Raw genomic sequence first — 17,015 nt, forward strand, 5'->3', positions numbered from 1 at the left:
GGAGTGCTCACTGTTATTGGCCATTGTTAAAACAGCAGCAGTGGCTTCTAATGTGGAGGAGTATAGATAGAGACAACATTAAGGTGTCTAGTCAGCCTGTGGATAATACGGCAGCTGAGCTGGAGGGAGCGCTCGCTGCTGAAGGTGTCAGCAGCACTGCTCCACTTTAATCAACAACATGATTTAGGCCTGGGAGAAGCAGGTGGGTAGACTCTCAGGCCTAAACAATCAATTACTTCAACTGATCAACAGAGTAGAAAATACTAAACCTACTGTAGTAAACAGTAGCTGCGGTGTCAGACTGTTTGTGCATTCGACAACAATGGCTCTCACTGTCTCACCGTGCCAAGGAAGAGGGAAAAGAAACGCCAAGTGCAATGAGAGACGGAAACAGCCAGTCTGTCAACGCACCTTTGTGTGCTGCACTAACAATTTTATTATATAATGTCACGCGGTTTGTGATAATAACATGAAAGCAAAAGCAACAGAAACTGCCTCCCCTCCTGCCTCAGTGGATTCTAATTTTAATTTGAGCTGATGAGCACAAAAGTTGCTGGGTGAGTTTTGTGGGATTCATCATTATTAACTGTGGTGGCCTTAGCTTCCCGTATTAGTTATTATAATATTGTTTAAAAATTCAGCACTTGAAGCCTTGCTCATATAATCCATCTCAGTTGGTCTAATAATTGGTGCATGTGTTTAGTTTCAAGATGAATAAAAAAAACTGAATAAAACAGTAAATCTAAACTAAACTAATTCATATTTAATTGCAGGGCTGGCGTATGATTTTACGCTGCTTGCCACCACTGTAACACACTGTAACATGGTTTTACATTAAGAAAACAGCCTAGACCTCCTGTTTTGGTCATATCAATCTCAGCCCACCAGGGGCAGCCTTGTGAACTGGAGACCATCACACTCCTGTTGACTTGAAGTAGGTGTGAGTTTGCCTTCAGGTCGAATGTTTCTCCTTGGACCACTAACACAGACTGAGTGCACAAGGCCGGATACCCTTGGGCCTCCCTGAGGTTGGGTTGCTGTGTGGTTGAGTGTGTTTGTACGCGAGTGTGTGTGGGTTTTTTTTAAACAGACGGGGTGTTGACTGTCAGTTTACAGACAGGTTGAGACACTCACAGTACACGCTCATGGTCATTGTGGTCTCCACAGGCCGGAAAAGGGCGGGGTTCTTGGCATGACATGCCAGCTGCCTCCCGTTGTCAGAGCTCAGAGCGGTGACCCTTTGAGGGGTAACAGAAAGACAGAAGAAATGAGAAGGATAAAAGATAAAAGTTTATATTGAGCCGTACAAAGTGCTAAAGGTCAAAACATCACATCATGGTTTTGTCTGGATTGTGGTGGAAGAAGTAGCAATACATTAATGTAAACATACTCCATTACAGGTAAATGTTTCTGCAGTCAAAATCCTGCTTAAGTAAAAGTACAGAAGTAGAATTAGTAAAATGTACTTAAAGTATCTTTAAGTGTAAGTACTTGTTCTGCAGTAAAATGTCCCGCGTGATTGATATATTATTATATTTAACTTTATTAGATTGTTAACACTGATGCATCCATGCAAAAACATAATTTTACTGTTGTAGTTTAACTCCTCTGTATACTGTTAGGTAGTTTAGTCCAGTGGTTCCCAATCTAGGACTTGGGCCTCCCGAAGGGTCGCAAGATAAATCTGAGGGGTCGTGAGATGATTAATGGGATAGGAAAGAAAAACAAATGGTACACAAATTTATAGTAATTTTTCTGGCTTTTACTCTAGTCTTAGCTTTTTGTGAAATATTGGATAATTTGAACATTTATTTAAATTCAGCCACCTACACGCAGTGGATTTACTCTGCACCTAGTTTACTTTTTCAGTTTATGTCTTCTATATCAAATTACAGCACAATGTCAACCGTAACAATCACACATGGCCCACTGCTGTGTACGCTCAGTGTGAATATGGGGAAGAAGCATCAATACTGCTTAAGACCTTGGCTGTTCTGCAGTAGAGCCGAACAACGTTGCAGCTCCTCAGTACCAATGTTATCTCAGGATATGACAAGAGGTTATTATCTTTGACACAGGGGAGACAAGCAGGATTAGAGTCATCTATGGCCCTGTTTAATGTATAGGCACCTGGCGAACCGGCGAGGATCGGATCTGTCTCGCTGCTGGAATGTAATTTTGTGCATTTGACAGAAGCTAATTCAATCGCACAGTGCCAAGTAACAGTTCCCTGTGTGCAGAAATTCATTGTACTCACTAAGACAGAGGGAGAAAATAAGAGCGGGGTGAAAACAAGGGAAACAAGAAACAAAGACAGACTTGGAGAGATTGAGCAGGTCGGTGAGGAGAATGAGTCTGGCAGGCGGGCGAACACATACGTTACTTCGGCATGCGTGTTCAGGAGCTTATCCTTTGAGCCAGACATGGTGAAAGACTCTGCACCTGTCAGCTCGACTTCATCTAAAAGACACAATGGGGCGAAGGCACACAAAAAAAGGGAGAATGCAGTGTGTAAATTTGCTCATGTGAAACAGAAACATCAGTGTTATTCTCGTGTGGAGTGGTAAATACTGGAATATGATTAACATGTGCATCTGTGTGTGTGCGGTGTGTATCTGTGTGTGGTACAAACACAGTATATACCACAGTATCAACTGTCTTTAAAATGAAATCAGATCAGTGTTGAGATTACAATATCACCAAAACAAAATGCAATGTCATTGAACACAATAAAGATGTACAATTCAAGAATAAAAAGGAGAAAATATATATCTTAGACTTACAGCACAACCCTGTAGAATTCACGCCAAGAGAAAACAACATCTCTCCCTCTCTGTTTCAGCAATGTGGAGTATAATAGGTGTGACAGAGGAGCGAAAGGCAAAAACAGAAAACTGCAGTTGTTTTAGGAACTTGTGATACATTCACTGACAATTGTAGGGTCAGTGGAAATTGGAAATTCAAATGTTCAGCCTATTTCCTCCCACACGGAGTATGCTCCTTTCAACTCTGCTATTGGAAGACTATGAAATAAGAAATCTTTACTGAACTTGCTTTTTATCCTCTGCCATGTTTTTATGTTGATGTATTCGGGTTGCGACCTATGGAGATCTCAGAATGTAGAATATCATAAACGTTGTTGCCCTGTGTTGTAGCCTGTCAGGCTGACCATCTCTGTCACATTTAGTGCAGTTGAAAGGGTGACTCACCTTTATAAAGTGTGATTTCAGCCATGGGCTTTGCGTCAGGGGCAATACAGGTGACAGTGTACTTCTTTCCTGCCACCCAAGGTGTTGCCATGTCTACCTCAAAGTACGGCTTGGAAGGAGGAACTGAATGAGAGAAACAACAGCTCAAGTTCCATATTTATTATCACATCAGTAACCTCATATTCATCACTGTAATTTTGGGTTAATGGAAGCAGGCGCTATCACAGATGGATATTAGCTTATGCAATGATATGATAATAAGCACTCGTAACATTTGGGAGTGACTGAAATGTCACGCTGTCAGCTTTTGAGTGATTTACTACAGCGAGGTTTGATGTTCTGTTGAGTTAGAATACAAATTGTGGACAAGAAGAGAATACAGAGATGAAATAGTGATGAAACCGATCCAATGCTAATCTATCATAGCAAACACCAAACACTTCTCCTCTCAGATCACCCCCAAGCTAAATATGTGCTTTCTGTGCTGATCAAAGCCGTCTTCACTTCTTCACTGTTCTACTCTACAATCCTTTTATCTGACCATAAATAGGAATTCCAGAAAAAAAAACATAGCTTTTAACACAAGGGACCGAAAATTGTTTGGCAGTAAACTGAGAAATCTGTCACCAACTAATCATCAAAGAGATTCCTGCAGATCTCTGAGCCACTCTTTACCAAGACTATCAGTTCAATCACGCACACGCTACGGAAACCTGATCGTTTATTGTGCCGGCTTTTAGCGAGTGGGCGAGTCCATAGAATCAGAAACTATGGTTACTGTAAAGGTTGTTTTTCTTTCATCAGAGATCAAGTGCAGAGGCTGCCTAGGTTCAGAGACAGAACGAGGAGTTGGAAAGTACAGGACGGATACATGTGTGCAAGAGAGACATGAAAGACTTAGGCAGGGAAGTAAAGAGATATGGCAAGAACGAAAAGACTGCAGAGAAGAGCCGGGGCAGGAAGATAGCTGCTGCTGCTGAATTCTGAGAAAAATCCAAGGCTAATGTGTGGGCAAACAGCTGGACCACAAGCAACCAAACCAGCCAGCCAGCCATTCAGCTCCTCTCCATCTTTTTGGCACATACAATCAATCCCTGGCCACTAGGAGGAGCTGTTGCTGTGTACAGAGTCGCCCATTGGCTCGAGCCTGCTATTGAGACAGATGAGATGTGGCTGCAGCTTCAAACTGATTTAAAAGAAGCAATTGAATCTGTGTGGACTGTGATGGGTTACCCAGAGCACTGCAGAGGCGCGCGCTGCAATAATGAGATGCATTTGTTTGTTTTCCCCCCCTCTTCCCTGAGAAGATGACTGGGCCATGCATCTATTGACAGCCCCTGCACTCTCAATCTAGTCAGGCCCGCACGATTCACATGGGCGCGCCACTTGTTGTGCTCGAGGAGTGTCTGGCAGCCTAACAAATCCTAAAATAAGAATAATGATATGTTCGCAAATGAGGCAGGCAGGTATCTAATTTTTTCCTCGCTTGCTCATGCTGGCCCGTTCCTCTTATCTCTCATTCACTCCATCATCCCTCTCCAGCAGCCCGAGCCCCCCCCCCCCTTCTCCCCACGCTATCCTTCTTGACCACTGCAGTTAAACTGCAGGAGTGCAGTGGGAAGGTGTGTTCCAGCTTGGACTGGGAATAACAGCCCGCCATCCATCACATCTGCAAACCATGTGACCCAATCAGCCAGTCAGGATGAACTGTGATAGCACATGTGGACAACAACAAAACACGCATTCCATTCAATTTACTAGACATGCGCTCAGAGCAAAGAACAGACAGCAAACAACCTGTTCTCTTAATTAACTATTTCTGCCCCTTCTTTGTCTACTTGCCTGTCGGCTTTTTTATTTTGTCTCCCTGTCTCTCTCTCTCTTTTCCTCTGCTTTCTAGCCCTGTCTCTCTTATTAAGGTACATATATGAACACAAAAATAGATAGGCATGCTCCTGCCGTTCCGACGAGAAACAGTGAGCCGCAAAATTCGATTCATTAGACAAATACAGACGGATGGATGGATAAGGCAGATAAGAAGCAGATTAGCAGACACACATCAATATGCATAAGCAGCTCTTTCCACCTATCGTTCTCTTTCATTCACATACAGATGCACACACTCTCTTTTCTCCTTTGCACACAAACACCCAAAGATAAACTCGCGTCTACAGTGCATGCAGATTTGCACGCACAAATACACACATACACACGCACACAGGCGAGCGAATGTGCAGACGGGCTACATTCATCTCAATTCCCTCTTAAAAACAGGCGCCAGTGTGTGCACAGTGTAACATGTGATACCACGCTGATTCTCTGGAAAATATTGCAGAAGGCCCAGAGGATAAAACAGTCTCTAAAAAGCTTATTATGCCGAATTAAGAAAATAATGGAGACCAGAAGATCAGACCTCTCAATACCAGACAGACAAAGTCATTGGTTTTATCTCTGGAAGACAAAGCTTGGCTAAAACCACACATCCATGCTCATGCACACGCACAAGGAGATATTTTTACCCTCATTTGTGCATAAAAACACACACATTCACAAACACACATTGTAGGTCTCAGGTGTGTGATCTCTGGCAATTAAAGCATCTGAAAACAGTGCTTATTTTTTCAGCTTTCCCTTTCCCTTCTGTCTCCCCCTTCCCGTCTGCGTCTCCTCTGCTCCGAGGGAGAAGAGGAGCAGCGCCCCCATCACCCTTCACCCCACTGACACGCCACTCCTTCCCGACCCACTGCTGCTGTCTCTCTTAACTTTTGTTTTGGGTCCATTACATAACAGTTAAATTCCTATTTGTCCAAATCCATTGCCATCAACACTTCACACACATGCAAGGTCTAAACTGACTCAATGGTAAGTCTACCTTACAGACAGATTCAAAGAAGAGTTCAAAGCAAAGGAGAGAGACAGAACATTTCACTCATCCCTTTAGTGTCTCATTTTACTATTTAGCAAAGCCTCCTTTGCTAATTGTAAAGACTCTGAGACTGTAACATCAGTCTGGCACTGTAATATGAACAGCGTCACAGCAGTGTATAACACACCGTTCTCTGATGGGGTTATGTCTTGGGCAACTGTCGGAACTTTTCATGAACAAAGATGAATAAAGTCACCATGTTCTACGTTGCTTGTGCCCCCATTTATAAGTTGTTCCATTATTCATAACAGGGAATCATAAAATGAAGGCTCATTATATACTCTTCAAGTGCTAAACTCATTAGCTACCGCAAAAACCTCACCATAGCCCTGGTTCCTAAAATGTCCTCTAACCTCCAACCAACACCGATAATAAGCTTACACACATGGGCACACACACACACACACACACACACACATATCTCTGTAAGACCCGACTATGGCAACTGAATGAGTAACACAGTCTAAAACCAGAACACATCAAATAACTGTTTTGAACATTTGCAGGAGGCATCTGTACAGGCATGCAGTGCGGTGAGAGAGAGAGTTGTTCATTAATAGGATTAAATGCTAAGGCTAATGGTATAAACCGAGACACAGGATGTGTCAGGTATGTGACGGGCACAGTGCGGGGTAAGTTTTAGCAGAGGAGGGGGTTTCAGCGGAGGGGGTAGAGGTTGTTATTGTCATGGATTACTCACTGCCACTTGATCTGCCTATTGCAGTAATCCCCTATCTAAGCTCCGCAGGAAGGCAAAAACACACAGGAGTTATGTTGCACCAATGGAAATGTCTTCAAAACATCTCTTTGTAAACCCATGGATGGGGCTTATTGACATTTTGGCCTCCATCCCCACTATTCACTGCCTGTGGTGATCCATCTTGAATTAGCCAGTCATGATAGCACTCCCTCTGACCCAAGAATCCAATTATTCGACCAGCAATCTCTGTTTTGTTTTCACATTCCTCCCCTCTCCCCCACTGTATCGCCTCATAAAGAGTTTATAGTGTTTTGATTTGATGCAGGGCTTGATGGGATATGGCCATGGTTGACTGGCCAGGGGTGTGGGGCCTTGGGAGCTGTAGTTCAGTGATGGAGAAGTCCGTGGGGAACTCATCAGAGACAGTGCTCTTCAAAGGGATGCACAGTTCCCAGTCCCAGTTCAGCACTAACAGGAGATTGAATTCATCAGCTCATTATAAAGCCCCAGATTAGTCACGTATTTTGAATCAGTTGAGTTGGTGGGGTGGAACAAATGACCCTTTAGGACCAAGGCTGCAGAGTGCTTTTTAAGTCAGTCTCTTCACTCTTTGCCTTTTGCAAGAGTACATCTGCAAATGTCCATCTTAAACAGTCCACAGCTGGAAAGTGTTCCCATGACACTCAACAAAAACACTAGCTGAGATGTGTGAAGCGGATTCAGATCTGGGCATGTCAGGAACCCAGGGCCGCAGTAGGTGTCAGTCGTGGTAAAGACAACTACCCACAATCCCTGATGCCACATGAACATAATTCCCACACATTTTGACCTTTCCGACAAAGCCCGAAAGCAATTGTGTTGACTTTGTGTATGTGGGCGCACATACACCAGGCATCTCAGAGGTAATAAATGTGGGAGTCAAGCCTGCTGTGGCTGCAGGTGTAGGCCTGCTGTAGGACATGAGACTGCTGCAGTGTAGAACAGAACATAGCCATTCAAAGGAGACGTCTGCGGTCTATGCCTCTTCCTATCCCACACCACGCCATCCCTCCCACCAGCCCATTGATGTCAGAAAAACCTGCTTTCTTCCCAGAGGAGAGTGAGGCCGCTAGAATTGCCACAGCAACGCCCCCCCCCCCCCCCCCCCCCCCGAAAAAAAACCTCTTCATGGTCACCAAAGAGAAAGCCTGAAAGCGAGGGAGAGAGGGAGAAATTGTGCAACGGAGAGAATGGGGAGGGGGATGTAAGTAAATGAACTGCGCCTGGAGAAGAAAGGTTCTTTTAGAGTCCTTTCCTTGCCACATATGGGCTTGCTCCCACAAGCACGAGGGATAGGGAGAGAGAGATACCGGTTGTTATAGAGTGACAACAGGTGGTCTAATGTAGTAGCACAATTACATCTATTCCAGCCCATGTCTGAGTAGGAACTTTTCAATCACTTATAATTTATTCCTGTGCAAGGGAGAGACATGGATCGCCCTGAGGCTGCCAGGGAATCCAGGCTCTACTGGTACTTTATATTGTGCAGCTGCTGGTTAAAGCCATAGATCTACTGGAACATGTGGGGATGGCATAGTGCTTGTTAAAGAAATAAATACTGTCCGAAAAGTTTGAAAAATTGTGACTTCCTTCATGGTTTATACATGCTTCAAATATGATTTGCGTTTGAAGGAAACCGCTCAGTTCTACTGTACGAAGGACACTTTAAAATTTAGCCTCTAAATTCAAATGCAACTGCCTTATCTTAAGCAAATTAAGACTCTTTATCAATAGAAATGAATATTTAACAGCTCTTTATATGCTGATTACTGGTCAAGAGGTTGTGTGTGTTACTGGAGTACTGAGGTTGCTCACTGTGCCTTATTATATACAAAAAAAATACATGTTTATAAGCCCCCGCTTTGTTCACACGCTCCATTGTTTTGCTCACTTAGCATGTTGACCCAGACTGTTCTGGAAATGATCGCTCGACTGCTCTCAGACCGGCCCGCTTGACATTCATAGAGGGCGTCATCTTCCAGTTGGGCCGTCTCAATCTGAAGATGATACTGCCCTGGAATACAGAGGGAGAGATTAATTATTTTGTGACACATTATGTTGCTATAAGGATGTGCTCACTAAATACATGTGGATAATTACAAAGAGGAGGGTTTCATTTAGTTTTCTTGTTCACACCCCACTGAATATAACGCTCGCTGTTCAGAGTTGTTACATGTCTATCGATAAGTACCTCCTACAGGCCCTATTTCTTCTGTGTTGATTTCACAGTGTCTGAATTATAGGCAATTTTCAACTTGGGAAATGGGAAAATTAACAATAAAAGCAATTTGTACAATGACAGTCTGGCATTTCAATTCAATACGGTAATATACTCTTCTACTGACGTTTCGGTGTTTGATTTGATTATAAATAGACTATTTTCATATTTCTGTAAAATGGAAACATCTCACTTGCTGAGAACCTCCTGCTGCAGGCATTTCCATTGACATGCAAGTGGTTGTCTATACTCATCGCAGAGACTTTTGTTTCAGAATGAATTTCCAGTATGGTAAATGAAATCCAATCCCAGATTCACAACGCCGACTGAATAAACTGTCTATTAATTGATGCCAGGCAGAGTCCTTCCCTCTGTGTCTCTCCTCTGATAGTCTGGCATGCCAACAGGGCTTCATTTGTTTGATGCATTGCCATAACCTGTGGGGATTAGATGATGTTCAGTGTTGGTTTTCCAGCTCCTGATTCTCTGGCACATAGCCTACTAACATGTGCAAAATAGTATCTTGGTCTGACAACCACCCAGGCCTAAAAATTCATGTGTCAAGTAAGCTGGCAGGATAATTAACACCGACCAGAAGCAATTTTCACATCTAAGTTATCATCGAATGCAGAGAGAGAGAGAGAGACATTGAAGTTATTAATCATATTCCTCTTTCCTGAAATTACTCGCAAATAGTGCAATCAAGTTGCGGAGAGTGTGTATTTATGGCAGGGGAGATGGCGGATGGCTGCAACGCGGTTTGCTTATTTGTCCATTACTCTGTATTTATTTCAGCAAGGGCCTTCAAAATGTTGGTAGTATATCTCCATAGCTATTATGTCTGCAGCTTTTGCAAATCTGCATTTGTGTATTGGCCCCTAAAGCTGGAAACACATGTTGTTACGTCACTGGGAAAGTTTGGTCCCAATGGAAAGGCAAAGGGAAGGAGAAAACTAACGTTGTCAAACGTTGATCTTGACTGAGACAACCTTTTTGCATCATTCACTTGACAGTTTACGTGGCCAGTCGCCCTTTCAGAAAGCTTTTACATCGTCATGTGTTTAGTGCTGCTGATACCTGATGCAAACTGATTCAATGTAAAGTGTGTACTTTAACTTTAATAAAGTTTCATTATTTCCATAACGAGAGTAAGAGTATCCACAAAATGTGACAGGTGTGAACCAGCTCAACTTTCTTTATCACATCTTTTTCTGGTCTCTGTTCAGTGTTACATACTTAAGAGTAAAGAATGTATGTGCATTTTTCCAAGGCTTACAAGATTCATTAAACTTTTTACTTTTTACACAAGAAACAACAAACAACTTCATTTCCAAAGACATTCTAGTGTTGCCAACACGCCACAAACAAGAAATCCCAGCAATAATCATGTGTGACTGGGGTTTACAAATGTTTTATATTAGTTAAGAAAAATATGTAACACTCGCAGTGCATGTGGTGACATGTGAACATGAGTGTTCATTCATAATTAAATTTTGCCGGATTGACTGGCTGCATGCCATGTACTGCAATCAAATTACACCTTGTGGACCAATCATTGGAAATAAATTAAGAAAAACTTAATTTATTGCTGTGGTGCCAAGCGACTTTATCTGGTCCTCTGCATGTTTATCTTTACAGTGCACATTGTTGTTGCAAGAATGCATGAAATCGTAGACCTAGGCTCATGCCCATACATATCTGGGGAAACTAAGGGTGCTACATCTACTGTAAGTATATGTTGAAATCAATGCTGGCCTCCTCCTGCATGTGAATGTGTCATTTAAGCATCTATAAACATCACTGATGGTGACAATCAGTGAAAACTGGTGGAGTATCAAGTGCAGTCAAGTGTCATCTTAAAGGATTTTGCTCTTTCTGTGAGGTGAAAAGTGATTGCATACATCAGTCTGCAGTTTCTTTTCCTGGTAAAGTGTACCTGCGCTGATGGGTATTTTATTCATGAGTGTTTGACGGCTTGTGTGTGTTTGTTTTCCTTATGTTCATGTGTATGCATTCTTATTTTGTTGTTGTTGTTGATTTGTTTTTCCAACCCTGTACCTGCTGTAATGCTTAGGCCTACAGTAACTGACTCACTGACAACTAATCAGCTGACGAACAACGTTTTAGTTTATACGTTTGTTTTTCATGTAAACTCGAGGCATTAATAAGCATGGACAATGTGTGCATGGGCATCTATGCATCCCTCAGTGTTTATGTGTCGCTGGCGGTCTCCCACTCTGTTCAACAGTGAAGTGCAGCTTGTCTAGTTGCGGGCTGATCAGGAACAGATGCTCTTCTCTTACTCGCGATTGCCTTCTAATTGGCTATTACTTTTTATAGATTGTGGTGCAGATTCTGCAACACACTTTATTCCCTGCCACATTTCACTGATTTGCTGACACTCTGTTGCTTTAATTTCTTTTTTTCCCCCCCGTTTTTACATGTGAGTGACAGAGAGGGGGATGTGTGAAAGGCTGTTGACAATCACATCACCTCGCCAGTCCCAGATGCTCCCTGTATAGAGAGCTAGTGTGCCATAAGGTTCCCGTAATGTCTGCATTGCTTTATAACAGCACTTTGAAGCCATAGCAACAACATCATCTCATTTACTTTTAGAGTAGACAACATCAAGCTGTACTGTTGGATGCTTCCTAAGCTGACAGCAGCACTCTAATAATAATTAAAACACATAATTAAAATAATATGACCTACATGTCACAAGAAAATAAATAAGTATATAGGATAAATCTAATACCGACAGTGTATTATTGTGTTACTACATCATATTTTCATTTACCCTTTCCACATCATGTTCCAGTCTACACAGCGGTTTAGCTTTACCTTGACCAGTGTTATTTTACGTATTCCACACAACTGGATCTTCTGAGTTGATCTTTTCTATGAGATTTTTATTCTTTGCCAACTCCATAACCTGCAGGCCTCATTCAACCATAAGAACATGTATGATGACTAATTCTGGAGTCTTTTTAGTGATGCTGTTATCAAAAAAGTTGATAAATTTAGCCTGGATAGGTCCATCAAAGCCCAAGAGGCCATAGACCTTATTCCATGAGTATCCCTGTTTACCTCTCTTGGGGTTTCCAATCATGCTGTAGCGTAGAAAGCCTGGCAGGCTTCTCTGAGGTCCCAGGAGGAGGCCATCTTTCACCCACTGCACAGTCCCTGAGGCCCGCAGCACCTCACACCTCAACACAGCTGTGGCTCCCATCCGCACAGTGAGGTTCCTGGGCTCAGACCTGAAGGCCTGCTGGGCCTGCGTGCCTGGAGACATAAAAGGAGGAGGAGGAAAGAAGTTGGAGTGGAATGGTAGAGCAAATAAGGGATGTGGTGGGATTTAATGTAAACAGAGGAAGAAGAAAGGCTGAGGATGTGTGAGGAGTGTAAAAAAGTAAGTAGAGGGAGCATGACATAAACATACACCACAGGGATGCAGTCTTGTGGTCTTTTGTCTGAGAAGGCACCCCATTGTGTCTGGCCACATTATTCATCCTGGCATATGTTTTATTGATGGGAAACTGCAGTGATACGGCCCTGAAAATGAGTCAATAAAGTAATTACTGCGAATTAAATCCCCCCTCGGCCATGCAGATAGGGTATTGGGAGGAGGAAAAAAGCATGGGGTATCGGAGACCTTGTTCACCTGTGGTTTTTCTTCAATGTCGATGTCCCACCAGCTAATTCCTCCTGGGAAGAGTAATGATTATCACTTTAATCCCCCTTGTTTGTCATAGGTGGGGTTGGCCATCCTTCAACCAGGTGACATTCTGTGGCGCAGTGCACTTGAGTCAGGAAGGTAACCTTAACAAAGACCACCCATGAGCCTCTAACACTGGGGCTAGGATTATATGATTATTATACATGGAGGTTTATGAATAAATTCAGTTCAAGGAGCCAAACGCAACTGCATACTCCAATTAATGCCTAATATCGAAGCGTGAATCTTATTTAAACAATGCCCCACAGAGAAGCTGGCCCGATTCCGCTAGCCTGTTGAATCTTGACCTTCATTGAAGCAATGACCAAGTTGTTTGTGAAGTGCATGCTCTGTTGCGTCTGACAACATGAGTGAGAGGCAGAGCTCTCAGATCAAGGCTGAACCAGTCACCTCACGTCAAATATGAAGGGCAAGATTGGCCATTACAGAGGATGCATACAAACAACCAAACACAGGAGCACATTTGCATACAGTTTACATAAATGAATACCCAACAGTGATCTACAGTGGCTGCTGAAATAGTCATACTATATTATTCACATATACACATATACTAAATACCATATCAAAATGCAGCGATAAGACTCTGTTTTGTCCTAAAGTGAGAGTATGTAACTTTTAAATGAAGAAATAACACAATCTTCCTCTTACAAGATAAATTCATAACAATAAATCAAACCCTTGCTCATTTCATTACATTCAGGGGTTTTGCCTCTAAAGCTTTAGCTTACTTAGTAACTTATGGTGGCTAGTGTTAGCTAATGTTAGCAAGCTTTAGAAATGTCTGTGTAACTGAGTATTACTGACTGAGTCAATTTACTGATGACTCTTCTTTGCTTGTGATACTATTACCCAACGTTTTAGCATGTCAAAGATAAACATTTCAATGGTTTTCTCACACATAAAGCAAGAAGTTAATACCTCACCAAGAGACATGTGTGATGTGTCCTGCTTGTGGTCTCATTACGCCAGAGTCAGTTTCAGGGGAATTCAATGCTGCATTATCATCAATGGCCATTATCCTGTATTTTGCCACTTGTGTCCACAGTGTGCAGATAAAGTTTCAGTATTAATCTTTCTTTTTTTTGCCTGTGAAGCTAATGAGACTTTCAGCAACAGGTGGTAATTATCTGTGGGTTTGTCACTGTGAGCATCACCTTTCACATTACAGTGTTTTGAGCAACATTATTTGACCCACTGTTAAAAAAATATGAATTACCACAGTTTTAAGGGAAGGGGGAAGCAAGCATATTTGAATGGACTGACTGATACACATTTTGACTCGACTTGTTGCACAGGTGAGTAAAAACAATGGCTGCTCAATTCCATTTCAGTCTCCCACTAAGCCCGCCAGTAAATGTGCACAATACCAGGGTGCTGTAATGGAATGAAGCCATCATTAATTAATGTTATTAATTACAACTGCGCTTTCCTACTATGACCTGTTAAAATGCCTGCCGTGAAATATTGATTTCCATTCCTTATTCAAGAGTGGACGTCTACAATTATATATGTATGCAATTTACATGTGCCTCCTGCACCAGTATTATCTAAAGGTGTCTGTTGATGGAAATGTTTGCTTCAAGGTAAATCATCCTCTCCTGTCTTAAAGTAGCAGTATACATGATTAAGATCATGTTGTCCCCTATATTGTCAGATGACTTAGGGTTATGTTTAGTGAGTTCCAGGAACTGGAAGTCACTGTGGTAATCACCATGGAAACTAGTGAGGAAATACTGTGCACATAATACCCAGTAGCAGAGGTGAAATTATGTTGCTATTATTTATTTTCTATATAAACTGCTTAGTGTCAGAGGTGAAAATAGGAGGGATCATACACAGTATAAAAACAGTCAAGGATAACATGCACAGCATCATACCGCTCATATTGGACAGATTTATCTAAAGAACAAGAAAAGTCACTATGGTCGTATGGAGTAACCTTATTGGCCATACTACAGATTAGGCAGTATTTGGATTAAGCTATTTGCTTGTATCCTAAGAGTGAGTTCCCCTGTTACCATGAATAAATCGGTTAACAAAATGTTCTTTTCTACTTGAGGTCCTGTTCCAGCAAAAGAGAGTGAAGCAGCAGCTGCTGGTTTCCTATTTGACTAAGCAATAATAACAGAGGAAGGTAAAAAATGTTAATAGCTGGTCCTGTTCACCACCTTGATCTGCAAGCTGGTGTGTGATTTGCTCAGATGCTGAAAAAACAAAAGTGAAAGGAGGAACATGTATATACGCCACAGTATGACCATTGACCCTGTAGTAAACATGGAACCTTAAACAAGATTTTCACAGTATAAGATTAAGAGATATGTATGAGATTAACCAGGTGAGTTAGACTGACTGACATTTACATGTATCACTGAAAACCTGTGTGACTTGAGAAGCCAGGTTAAGAGGCAACTCGTGCACGTAAACATGCAGCAGCTATTATGTTATAGAGAAAATTCAATTAAGGCTTCAATAAAGTCAAGGTTCCCACTGCTCAGCTGAATGGCCTGAACACATATGGGACTTGAAAAGGCCACAGTTACTGTAATGATAGCTCCATGGTGACATTTGATTCTCTTACCCCAGATGAGACAGAGAAAGCGTAGAAACGAAGGAGACACAATCCATGCTGACAAGAAGTCCATTTCACCACTGACACCTGACCTTCGACAATCCTGGAACAATCATGGAAAAAGCAAAACCTGCATGAAATACACACAAACATAATCTCCATGTCCCCTACAAGATGAATAGAGTAGGCATATGCTTTTAAGTGCTTTTAATTTAAGTGCAGCAGTGTAGTATAAAAAGCTATCAAATTAAAATTAGTCTTTTCATGTTTACGTTTCTTATTCATTTTGAAGGTTTGAATTCAGTATAACAATATACTGGAGCTTGTGTTTGCAATACTATTTACTATTCACTTTAGCATCTGAGTCCTGACGAGCAAATGATTACAACACCATCACAGCAGACTTTTCAGATCAATCAATCAATCACTTTAAGAAACCACAGGACAAGCTAAAAGGTCTTTATAACAGTCTAATCACAGTGTTAATGGTACTTCTGAAGTCAGTCTCACAAGCATGGTGTTGGTAATTTGTATTTTAGATGGACGTAAATGCAGAGGAGCTTTCTGTGTTTGAGTGGCTTAGTTAGTTAAGCTAGTTTTAGTCTCCTGATGAGACCCAAGCAGCGCACAATCCCCTTAGAACTGTATATTTGAATTTGTGATAGGTTGTTGTGAAGACCTCTGTGGCTTCTTTTAGCATTTCTTCTGGCTTCTCTTACCACAATAATTCAGGATCAGCTGAGGGAGTGAGGAATAGAGCAAATATGATCTCTTGTAAGTCCTGACATAAGGGCAAATAGACACCTTTCACATCAAAGTAGTTTTTAGTAGATTTTTAAACAGCACTTAATGGAAACCAGTGGTTGCATAGAAATTGCTACATGGTATGAAAAATGGCAATAATGAAAATGATATAAAATGTGTAGTGAATAGAGAGCGTCCTCTCCATAAACACAGCATTGTTAATAATTAGTGTCCATGTAGGAGGTATTGTGACAGTGTCTCCCACTGTACCTATAGTTACAGCAGCTACTATAATGTTGGTGTCTTACAACCATGACCACTTCCCTAGAGTAGTATATTTTATTTGTAATGACAGTAATGTTGTCTAATATGCACAATACCTTAGAGTGAATAATGTAATTTTTTGTTAGTAAAAAAACATGCAGTATTACTGGTATGGTTCTTTAAGAACCTCAAGTCAAATTTTCTGTCAATTACACTTATTTGTATTTGTCTTTTGCAGGTAATTTCCCATGGGTACAAGTAGAGTATAAAAGAGTGATCCACTGCCAGGATCATGCCATGCTCTTGTTGCGAATGGATCCCAGGGACAGTCTGTAGGCAGTGCTGTGGGTCTGTGCCCATTGCATCCAATACTCTCCCTTATTTGACCTGGAAGAGGCCTCTGTGGATTTTAAGTCAGTTTGTAATCACTTCAATTTATCTGCTGCAGGAGTGGAACAAATAATAGTGATTTACTTAATTGAAAACTAAATATTTTCTCATCTGAATAGACAAAATGAATTGAAGGCAACAGCTCTTTGACGCATCTCCCCTCAGTCGATTAGTTGCACTCCAACAGGCTTTGATAAGAATTAACTCACACTCAATT

The 17,015-nt window shown here is 41.7% G+C and overlaps 1 protein-coding gene across 1 annotated transcript in view; it reads right to left on the bottom strand.

Annotated features, from left to right (window-relative positions):
* The window catches only part of nphs1 (NPHS1 adhesion molecule, nephrin), a 32,333-nt gene extending 16,833 nt beyond the window's left edge, over window positions 1-15,500 (bottom strand). Inside the window, exons 1-6 of the mRNA XM_070912513.1 lie at window positions 15,410-15,500; window positions 12,180-12,374; window positions 8,766-8,888; window positions 3,210-3,332; window positions 2,379-2,460; window positions 1,135-1,238 (exon numbers count right to left, since the gene is read on the bottom strand). Of these exons, the coding sequence (XP_070768614.1) occupies window positions 1,135-1,238; window positions 2,379-2,460; window positions 3,210-3,332; window positions 8,766-8,888; window positions 12,180-12,374; window positions 15,410-15,473 (691 nt within the window). The 5' untranslated portion in view covers window positions 15,474-15,500. The remainder of the gene's footprint in view (window positions 1-1,134; window positions 1,239-2,378; window positions 2,461-3,209; window positions 3,333-8,765; window positions 8,889-12,179; window positions 12,375-15,409) is intronic.
* Window positions 15,501-17,015: the final 1,515 nt, after the last annotated feature.

The sequence above is a fragment of the Enoplosus armatus genome, chromosome 9, assembly GCF_043641665.1.
Source record: "Enoplosus armatus isolate fEnoArm2 chromosome 9, fEnoArm2.hap1, whole genome shotgun sequence".
In the NCBI taxonomy this organism is placed as follows: Eukaryota; Metazoa; Chordata; class Actinopteri; order Centrarchiformes; family Enoplosidae; genus Enoplosus; species Enoplosus armatus.